Source organism: Thermobia domestica, chromosome 7, assembly GCF_964235325.1.
Source record: "Thermobia domestica chromosome 7, izTheDome1.hap1.1, whole genome shotgun sequence".
Classification (NCBI taxonomy): Eukaryota; Metazoa; Arthropoda; class Insecta; order Zygentoma; family Lepismatidae; genus Thermobia; species Thermobia domestica.
This window is the reverse complement of record NC_137460.1, coordinates 210,122,349-210,133,631: the sequence shown is the minus strand read 5'-3', so window position 1 is coordinate 210,133,631 and position 11,283 is coordinate 210,122,349. Positions and strand designations below refer to the sequence as shown.

At 37.8% G+C, this 11,283-nt stretch overlaps 1 protein-coding gene across 4 annotated transcripts in view; it reads left to right on the top strand.

Moving 5' to 3' along the window:
• Nucleotides 1–1,049: 1,049 nt before the first annotated feature.
• Nucleotides 1,050–11,283, top strand: part of LOC145690700 (uncharacterized) — a 100,611-nt gene continuing 90,377 nt past the window's right edge. Inside the window, exon 1 of one of the 4 annotated variants that reach the window (XM_081765862.1) lies at nt 1,050–1,429. In XM_081765862.1, coding sequence (XP_081621988.1) covers nt 1,350–1,429 — 80 coding nt within the window. In that variant the 5' untranslated portion in view covers nt 1,050–1,349. Of the gene's footprint in view, nt 1,430–2,399; nt 2,435–11,283 lie in introns of those variants that run through there. The other 3 variants (XM_081765859.1, XM_081765856.1, XM_081765857.1) reach the window with 3 other exon arrangements.

Sequence of the window (11,283 nt, the reverse complement as noted above, 5' to 3'; positions counted from 1 at the left end):
GGTACAGGTGTAGTGTTTTTTTCTTTTTTTGGATGGGAGCTACATCAATCATTTTTCTGTTTATAATTTTATTATGTCGATAAACTTACAGCATAAATGTCTGTCGAGTTACTGAGATTGGATGAGAGTCCGAGCTTGATGGATGGAACCCCATGAATCCGTCCCTGATGCCGTTTATTTAAAAAGTTACTGTTTTTGGGGGAGGAGGTCCAGACCCTTCCGTGGGTGCACCCTTGGTAGTGAATGAGAAGTACTATGATACAACGAGCCTGTGGTAGGCAGTTCTCGTAGTAAGAAAGAATCTAGCACGGAACAGCTAACCCTAGGAAAATTATAACGAAGTTAATTCTGTGAAGAATAATTTTCGTTCGTTGCTGAAAAGAGTGGGGTGTACTGAATCTTCGTTTTGTTGTGAAGTGAATAGGATGGCCTTAATTTTATATTGATATACTATTTACTGTATTCATTTTATAAAAGTTAGGTTCATGATGTATAAATTGAAGAAAACAATAACTAGGCCATATCTTGAAAGATTTAATAAAAGTACGTTTGCAAGAACAGCACCCAAAGTAGGTCTAGTAATGTAATTTATTTTTCGTCTTCTTATTCTGATATATTTATGAACATTAGTACGTACTGTATATTTTATCAGTTTCTATAAATCAGAAACAAAGCCTTTTACATCTAAGAATTGATAACGGTTATCACATTTTCTGACAATACTAAAAAAAAAAAAAAGACATATAATGTAGAATAGAATAGCTATATTGTTAAGAATTTATCTTTTGCTAAATGCGTCACAAAATCGTTAAAAGATGCACCTCGTGCGAGGCTAGTTGTTTTACTTCCGAGCGTGGGTCAAGAGAAAGGGCGTTGCACGAAAGAGGCGATGATATGAGAACGAAAACAGTTGCTTGGTATTTACATGATTTTTTTCCATAACGGGGAACATGAGGGCAAACTTCACGCTGTGCTGTGCATTTGTGAAGCATACAACCGCTATCATGCTTGAGGGGAGTGCAGGAGGAATTATACATTGTGCTGACTAATAGAAAGCTACGAGTTTCCGTACCAAGTACACCTTACGCGCACCAGGTTTTCGTGCTAACGGTCATGGAATGTGAATGACGTCAATGATATTGTGAGACTACTAGAAGGCGTCCTCCATTCGTGTAGAAGTCGTGCTAATATTCACTGCCGAAGTTGTTTCAGCGACGTGTACCTACCAACGACAGGAGAAAATGATAGGCATGAATGCGTAAGACTTTGCTGCCTCTTAGCATTATATCCAAGTGTCATATACTACGGAATATCAGCCCACAAACTTGCTTTTTTATATTTGTGCAAAAATGGCCCTCGAAAGTGTGAGCGCGATTTCCCTGCCCTCATGCGGGGATCATGATACACAAAAACATGGATATGATAAAAGGTTGAGTACATCATATTTAACAAACGAAAGCTGCTTTTTTTATCCGTTAGGGAAGCTGGAAATTTCAAGATTTTGTTTTTAGTTGTTTTTTTTTTTTTAATTCCACACAATGCCGATTAATAGCAGGAAGCCCATGTGTTGGTGTAAGGTAAAAACAAAACACAAATATTTTTCAAAATAAAAAGTCCGTCCATTATTGCACTTCTTAGGTAGTGGGCGGCATAAATAAGGTATTTCAAAATGAGAAAAATACAAGAATTTAATTGCATGTGGTGTATGGTACTTCTGTTGATAATTCGAATTATTTTCCGTTAATTTTTCCATTTTTAAAACAATTTCTTTGCATATTTTCTGAAATTCTCTTTTATTTTGAAGGATTTTTTTTCTATAGCAGAAACCAAAAGACGACCTGCTTGTTGAATGTAAATTCTATATACGTTACTACTTAGTAAATGCTTATGTAGTTAATTGCTAGGATTTCTTTCCACTCCCCCCCCCTCTTCTGGTTCATTCCCAAATCAATATATAGATGTCCCATACAGTAGCTTTGATTCACTAAATTTTAGGGAAAATTTAACATTACTGGTGTAGGTCCAATATTAATATTTTGCGTTAACTTTTTTTCTTTTTTCACAATAGTGACGTGGCAGTGATAGTGCGTAATTGAGGGAAGTAGGGGTATGTGCGCCTGCGTAGATGACGTAGAGGGTTTATTTGCTTTTAAAAGATTTAACCTTGAGTTATATTGTAAATAATAAGGTTTCATTAATTTTCCTTCCCTTGTGTTAATAAAAGGGATTTTTTTTCTGTCAAATTGCAGAAAGTGGAGTAGTAGGCCTATTATTTTGTTGTTGCAAACGTGCTTTCTCCTGATTAGTCACTGGTCATGTGACGTCAGCGCTATGAAAGTTAACTGGTTCGATCTGGCTGTGTATGTACGAGTGGAACGGAAAATTCTGAAGGATGTTTATTCATGTATGCTTGTATGAGTGAAGAACATACAATGTATGTATGTTCGTGTGTGTGTGTATGTATGTATGTATATATTAGGAAAGTGTAGATCGTTGGGAGTTTTCAGAACAGTTTTAGATATTTGTCCTCCCAGTGAAAATCGAGATAGGCATTGGTGCATGATCTGGGTTTTCCGGTTTCTTCGTGGTACAGCCTGGTACTAAACTACAGGGTCGGGGTGGGGGAAGGGGAGGTGATCTGCCCCACATAAAAAAAAAAAATGTTGAGGAGAGATGAATGCCGAGGACAGCTGTTTGTTTGCCATTTACACAATGTAGTGTTCGATCTCCAACAGGGTGAGGGAAAAGTGCTCATGTTGGATTAAGCAAAATCTAGGCTTACATTTATCGTAGCGAAATTACAATTATAAGCAGCTGTGTACTAATGTCGTGGCAGATATAATTGGATTTTTTTTTTTTTTTTGTAACGGGAAGTTAATTCTCAGGCGATGTGTTCATATATCTACAGGTATATTTTTTAAAAGCTATACTTACACCAGCACATGTCTTCCATTTTTCTTCTATCGGTACTAACGAAATTTATTTATTTTTAATTAAACAACAACCTTATTTAAGAAACAAAAATGACAAACTGAAGAAAGAAAAAGCCTTGAAGCAAGGATGTATGCATTAAAAAAAAATTATATGTATAATATCAACATTAGTTCCGGAAATAGTTTATTTTTTTGGGGGGGGGGGAGGATAGGATTTGTATCTATGAAACAGTGATATTTAGATAAATTGTAATTGCGTTTATTTTTAATCGCGTTTTTTAGATTCGAGTTGGGTCTTCAATATTGACCTCCATAATTCACTTTGTTTTAGAGTTTTAGTGATGGCCTTTCGGCTGATAGCTCGAACTTGTTACGTTTCATCCATTTTCTTTTGTGATCTAGTATGATAACTTGTTTCCATCATGAGATTATGTTGTGGTCGAAGGTTTCGTTTGGTTTGTCATTCTCATGGTCGGTTCAGTTTTGAGATCCGGTTACGCAAGATCGAGTTACAAGGCCACATTTTGTTTCTTTCTTCATGTAACGGACTCTACCTCGTATTGACCAATCGTGTTTCGTATCTTAATGCCGTTAGAGAGAAAAGACGAGATTGATGTTCTGCTCCTAGAGTCGAACCCAGGATTTTTTTTTTTTTAATGTCTTGAACCAGTTCCGATTTTTCTGTCGGTCTAGTTCACGATTCGGTGACAATTTTTATGGATGCTCATGAAATACGTTTTTATGTAACTCCTGTTCAGCACCGATTCTATGCAACTTGGAAACGAACCCGGGTCTTTCGCACTGGAGGAGGAAACACAGATCATGAACGACATCTCAAGGAATGGATAGCAGTTGTACATGGGAACTGTTTCACGCCCAAATTAGTTGATAGTTAAAAATAATGCTGAACCTAAAATAAACTAGGTTTGGTTCAAACTTCATTAACAACTTGAAGTAGCTACATCGTGACAAATTTGTCAGCAGTTCATACTGACGTAATATAACATAATTTGAAATATTAATCAGTTAAAAGAATATTTCAGTTATGTAAGTCAGAAAGAAAATATTAGGCTAGTTTTAGTTTATATTTTTAATTTATATATATATATATATATATATATATATATATATATATATATATATATATATATATATATATAATGAAAGTACATTTACATTGCAAATTTATGGGGTAGGTTGGGCGAGGTGGGGTACTCCCACGTACGTACGTCTGCCAGTGGGAAGAAATTGCATTACGTTTGAGAATGGTCTTGGCTGCTCTGTAAGGTACCATTCCATAACTCATAAACCAGAAAGGATGTATAATGATTGAAATGTCATACATACGTTATGACTACGCTATTATTACGTCACTGATGACAAGTGACACATCAAGATGGCCTGAACTTTAATTCAATTGGCTCTTGGCGTAATGCTTGGTAAGCTTACTGTTTTGATTTTACTATTGCAGTTTTGTTTATTTTGATTCCTAATTGAAATAAATAAATAAAAACTTAGCATTTAGGCTCGGATATGTTGTTTACGTATGATGGTCTCAGGGGCAGCGGTGGCTTAATGGTATAGCACTCCCTTCTGAAGCGTGGGGCCCCTGGTTCGATCCCAGCTCTTGCCAAATGAACTTTATTGTGGTCAAACACTAGGTATATAGGTTTTCTCGGGATTCTCTTTATTTTCCTCCCTTTTCTTCATTCCACCATTTCATTCACTAGCATCATCACAATCTCCCGTAACTCGGTGCGTAATCGTTGGACTTTAAGCTAGAAACGTCATTCCATTTTTGAGCGGGATCACGTCAAGTACCTCATGAATATGCGAGGAAGGCGCTTCACGTATACAGCTGGGGTGGCCAACCTTTTTAGGATTGAGAGCTGTTTGCCGTTTCAGAAATCACTTGCAGACTACTTACATGTTCACTATTCCGCTAGAGGGAGTCACGAAACAATAATCGATACAGTGTGACACCCGCAGGTCACCTCTCACGAGTTACCGGTCGCGTAGTAGGCCGCGGACTACGTGTTGACCACCGCTGTTGTACAATATATGAAGCAGACACAGAGAGTTATTAGCCGGATCAATATTTTAACACATTCATGTGACAGCTGTAAGAAGCTATTGGCACGGTGATAGCCAAGCGGAGTTTTTATGTGTGAGTTCGTGAGTTTGTCGCCTGGTTGAGCAAAATGCGGTTCAGGTTCCAAAGTAGTCGGATCCCATGACACGTATAGCGGCAATGCTGAACAGAGACGTTACACACTTTCCAATTCTGTTTCGCTTATTTTTATTCCCAAAGACCATTTGTGTGCCCGGCGTTTTGTTTGAAAATTAGAAGGATTGTTTCTGAAAACAAGTGGCAGAATTTTTCATACTCTTTTGTGTTTTATCGGTTTTGGCAAGGATATATTTATAGTTTTTCTGTGCCTCTTAATTTGTACAGCAAATCTTACTTCTTATCAGGTTGCTTTTGTCCAGACCTCTTTAGTTCAAGGATTATGTCTAGTGAAGCCGTCTTGCAGGAGCAGTTTCCCACAGGCCAGCCAATATTCACTTGCATATACGGGTTTTTGCTTAGAGGGGAAACACACCTTTTTTTTTCTTTCTTTTGCTCTACTCTAAAATTGAATCTGTCCCTACCCAGTGACTGATCTAGAAGGTGAAGACTGGGGGTGGGTGCAGCCAGAACCCAGACTATGATAGGTATACCATAAGTTTATTATAAACTTTCAAAAATATATAAATAGCAGCTTCAGTTATTTTTGACACTCAAAAAGGGGTGTAGGCCCACTCGGCCCCGGGCTAGATCCGCCACTGTCTCTACCTCCTTAAAATAAAGATACTAAATCTTGCCGCTCCCCGAAATAGTTCCCGAACTTTATAAGATTTTAGAGCAAGCTATGTATGCTTCGTGACTGATTTGGAAATCGTCATGTTATTCATTAAAAAAAAAAAAAAAAAAAAAAAAAAACGAAATTGCTTGTCCGCATTAGTTCCTGTATGTCGAGTTTCGCGACGATTTATTATTTTCAGATTCGATATTTGGACATTTGAAGATTTACTATATTAAGATACTATATACAAAAATATTCTGTATTTGGGAACTTGAACCTCCACTCCACCCCTTTGAAATTACGTACGTTACTGCTTGAAATAGTACCCGAGCTCCATCGCAATTATATTAGCGTTTGTGCTTTCGCCGTAAGAAGCCTGGGTTCGATTTCTGTGGAAACCCGAATAGTTCGGCTGTCCTGTCTTTTGACTTACGTCTCTTATAAGTTCGATGAACTATTTTAAATCTTAAATGAAAATTCGCCATGTTTTCTGTGGCTACCACTTCGCTTTACTTACAGACATAATCCTTGGATATGCTCAGACACCAATATTACTTGACTTAAATTTCTAGGCTATGTTTTGAATATTGAGGGAAAATATACCTAATTTTACATATCCAGGAAAAGGAGACTAACACAGAGGAGCTTACCTGTAGGTATTTTCCTGATATGAATAAAAAAAAGTATATATTTGAGAATCCCGGTAAGGATAGCCCATCTTCACTGGCAACAAAATGATGAGCCCTAAACCAGGATGGAATCTGGGACCACTTCGGTAGGGAATGTGTTGAGAGAGCACATACGCCACTGGTTACATTGAGATGATTATAACCTGTTCCAGTGTTTATTGTTATTATTATTATTTGTTACTGTTCATATAAAAGAACGTAATGAAAATAGGTAAGTACCAATTTTGCTTTTATTTTTTTAAAGAAAAAAATAGAAAATTTAAATGATAAAAAAAAAGTGTTTATCAAGCTAACATTTAACAAAATGGAAGTTCACATCAAGTTCTACAATTGAATTGCAAGAAGAAAACTTTCTCTTGATGACGTAGGCCTATAATGTAGGTAGAAAGTGAAGGGAGTTATTCTGTTGGCTTATAAAGTATTAAACAAGTCTTTTCAGTTTTCTGTCCCGGGTCGATGATTTTCTACTTTGAGTACGTCACTTCCAAGCACGACATGTAACAAACAGCTTGTTAACATGCAACGTGATGTTTTATTTCAATTTATATTCTACTCTTCAGCGTGTTCATAATAGTGGCTCCTGAGGAAGACCATATAGGTAAAAAGCTCCAAACTAAGGAGAGAAAGCCTATATAATGTACTCAATTTTCTATTCAGCTATCTGAAGGTGTACGAAACATTGCCCCCTTAGTTTGGAGTGATTTTCTTTACCAACGTGATTTGCCTCAAGAGTCGCCACTGCCTGATAGACTTTAGAACCGTGTATGCCTCATTTCGAATCATTTGTTCTCGCGATCGAACTAGGGCAATGGCGTGTCAGGCATCGGCGCAAATCTGTCTTCAACATTTGAAGGGGGGGGGGGAGAGTTAAGACCGTTCGAACATCTTTTTGAAGCGATGTTCAAAATATTTATGAAGTTCAAAAATAATGCTGTGGAGAATCAGGGAACGTCTTCAACATTGGGAGGTGGGCAGATTTGAGGGTTATTCTGGGGGGAGGGAGAGGAGATGAGACATATTATGATAGATAAATCTGATTTCTGAGATGAACCTGTTATATATCAGGTGATGGGAATGGAAGTGGCAGTCGGATACAGGTAATCACATTTCTCCCCCTAAAACACATTTCAAATCAGGTTATTGGAGGTGGGGACAGTCCCCCAGTTCCAAGATTGGAGGACATATCTCCCTCATCCCCCAGGATTTGCGCCAGTGATGCCAGGCACTATATTTTGGGTGAGATAAGGCCAGATCTTACCGTAAGTTACGTATGAAATATTGCTCTGCCCGCTGATCTGGTAGCAAGCGCACACGTCTTCAGTGCTCGGTGCCTGGATCCAATAGGGGAGTCTCGACACTTAAACGCAATATGGTGGTTCGGATTAGATCTTGAACTGTAGTTGCTGAGGAGACTTAATAGCGTAGGCATTCCTTTCTTTTCATGTACAGTATAATAGTATTGTCTTATTATTACAACAGTAAGTTTGTATTGCCTATCGCTTAGCGAAACTTTAATATTAAGCCTTTGGGCAGGAGCAGTATGGCCAGCTTCTTTCCCATATGCTTAAGAAATGGGTGGGTACACTGAAATTATCGTAAAGGGATGAATTGAGAATTAGGATTGTGGGTAGCACATGGTTTCATTACATACATATTCACTTCCACATATCAGAAACCGGAGCCATTGTTAACGGGAATTGGCTTCGTGGTAGATGGCTCACGTCTGCTGATTAGTGATGGGCACTATCGAATGAATACTATCGAATTATTCGATAGTTTTGTACTATCGAATGTATTTGATAGGCCCGACAGACTATCGAATGATTTTTTTTTTCTTTGTAGAGGCAAACACTTGAGCTTAACTATCTGACAGGCTGCTTTCGTTCTCCAGACCAGACTATCGATAGTTTACCGTTAGGCGGCCCTGCTGCTTTGCTGTATGTTGAAAGGGAGAAACCAGAAGTGTTATTACACCCTATTCCGGCCACGTGAATGAATGTTTCTGAATAGCAGCGAGTGAATTCCAGCCTGTTGAAATGTTTCGTACTATAGATAGTTATATTAAGACTTCAGGAGCCGCAGTGTCTTTCTATGAGGCCCTGAAGAAGGCTTAATATCACTACTAGCTTTTCGCTACCGAATGAATTTCAACCAATAGTAGACTGTTAAAAACTATCGAATGAATTTCAGCCAATGGCAGGCAACGGAGAATTGAGGAAAGAAGTGACTGCATACATATGCTCATTTTACAACGTCTTGGTGTCACCAGAGGAGAGAGGGAAGCGTATAATTCCTCTTCAAGTTCCATTTCGAGGGGTATTGCATCACGAAAAGAGATGCCCCGGTCTAAGGGGAGAGTTAATTTACCCTACGTGGACAACTGTCATCTAATCTCAGCAATTTTCAAGCGCGCACCAGTTATGATAAAGATAAAAATATATGTAGTATATGCTGCGAAGAGGAAAATCTTGTGATTTTACTTACCATAATTAAAATTTTGAAAATAGTAATCTTTCTTTCTTGTGACAATATTATAATTTCATAATTGGACTGAAAATATTTATAGGTTCTTAACTTAGTGATGTTTAAAATAGGTTTCTTAAAGAATTTAAGGTAGAAATGAAATCTAATTTAATGCAAACAGTTATGCCTCTAAGTGGATTTTTTTTTTCTTAGTATTATGACATAAGCGGAAGGTTGGTTAGCGCAAGGAACATTATGATACCAGTGGCTTGAGGACACTTTCCGACTGGCATACACAGTCATCATATTAGTATTCTTAGGCACTGGCGCAAATCCTGGGGGAATGAAGGGAACATATCCCCCCAATAATTCGATTTGAAATGTGCTTTTTCGGGAGAAATGTGATGATTTTTGTCCGACTTCCTTCCAGTGTTGAAGACAACTCTGCTCCCCTGATCCTCTACAGCAGTGGTTCTCAAACTTTCCGATAACGCGGACCTCCTGTTAATTCGGAAAGGTTGGCGTGGGAGACCCGGGTTCGATACCCGGCGGGAGCTTATGTGGTTCGGATTCCACGTTAATCAGTAGGTCCACGTCTCATATAGCCTCGCTGCTGAAAGGGACGCTAAACTAAAATCAACTCAACTCATTCGGAAAGGAGCTGCGGACCCCCTTGCAATGCTAATTTGAAATTTCACATGCTATTAAAATATACTAATTAGAATTATTACTGACAAGAAAAATAATGCAATAAGTAATTTATTCTAAAGATACATGATTGTTTCCTATTGAAGGAAATTTCAATTGAAAATACAGTAACTTTCAAGACTAAAAATCATTTTTTTAAAAAGGAAATTCACTTGATAAACAACGTTCTCAAATCTGTGGGGTCACTAATGTGAGAAATGAAATTCTTTGTGTTTCTCCATAATTGGATTGAAATGTGGAATAATTTTTGTCACCAACAATCTTAGGTCCGATTCCATATTAAGACGATTTCGCTTTAAAGTTTTAATACTGCAAAGAGCAGGAAAGGTCTGCTTGCATAAGTAAGTGGTAGGGAAAGGCATCAAATGTTGCAATACCTTTTTAGACAACACTTTGTACTGACAGCACACACACAAATCAATTTGAGTCATATATTACTCGCAGTGGCGGATGTAGGAACATTTTGGGAGGGGTTTCTCATAGGTTTTTAGTTTTTTAAATACCAGAATTGGGAGAGGATTGATGTTTATAAGCATAGAAATTAATAACATTTACTTTTTAAAAAATGGGGAATTGGTGGTAGTGCTGGAAACTTTCCGCCACTTGAAGTTGAAATCCATGAAATTCCGAGGGATCGTACAGTTAATGTACTGTACAACTGCTCTTGAAAAAGTGTCCTAACAAAAAAGAAATTTCTCTCACTTCAAGTAGTCCTATATAACGGTTGACTAGCCTCAGGGCAGAAATTTAGTAAAGTAGGAAAACATTTAAATTTACACACGTAGGTGTAATTTCCAATTGCTTTCTTTTTAGTAACTGCTTTAGTAAGCGAAAGAATACTTCTTGCCTAACAGGTGTGAGTTCCATTTTATTACAACACATTTCAATTTTTAGGAGTCACGGACCCCCTGGCTAGATTCCACGGACCCCACTTTGAGAACTACTGCTCTACAGTATTGTTTTTCAACTTTATATCGTAAATATTTAAAACATAAATAGAAAAAAAGGAATGATCGTAGCCATCCCCCCCCCCATGTTGAAGACAGAGTTTCGCCGATATAGGCGAAGCATCATAAGCTATCTGAGTAGACAAATATAAAAAAGGGGAAAAATAATGAAAATTTTAAAAAAAAAAAATAGATATTCTTTATCGGGTTAAGTCTACTCTACACACAAATACTGTTGCAGTCCCAACAATTAAGGAGATTGCAATCCTTATTTCAATTCTACCCCGTGGCCCTGCGTGGCGTAGTCGCTAATGCTCTCGCCTTTGGTGCGAGCGGTCTCCGGTTCGATTCCCGGTGGGGTAACTCGGTCGAAAAGATGTAACATCTTCTTCTGGTCAGCCATCCTGAGTGAGGTTTTTCCTGGTTTTCCTTAGTAAAGACTGCTTCAGAAAAAAAAATCGCCACGCTATCTTTGCATTCTCGAAATGAATTTTTTGTTCCACTTTTACTGTTATCAATAACACGTTTGATATAATAGCATGAACATCATAAAATAAAATAAAAAATAAATAAAATAAACCAGAGATCGGGTTGAATAGTAGCTGAGGAAAAAATCTGTTATAAACACTGCAAAGGAGAAACTAATTTCTTTAGTCGCCGACCTTTCATTCGAACGACGCGGTACCGCGCTTCTGCT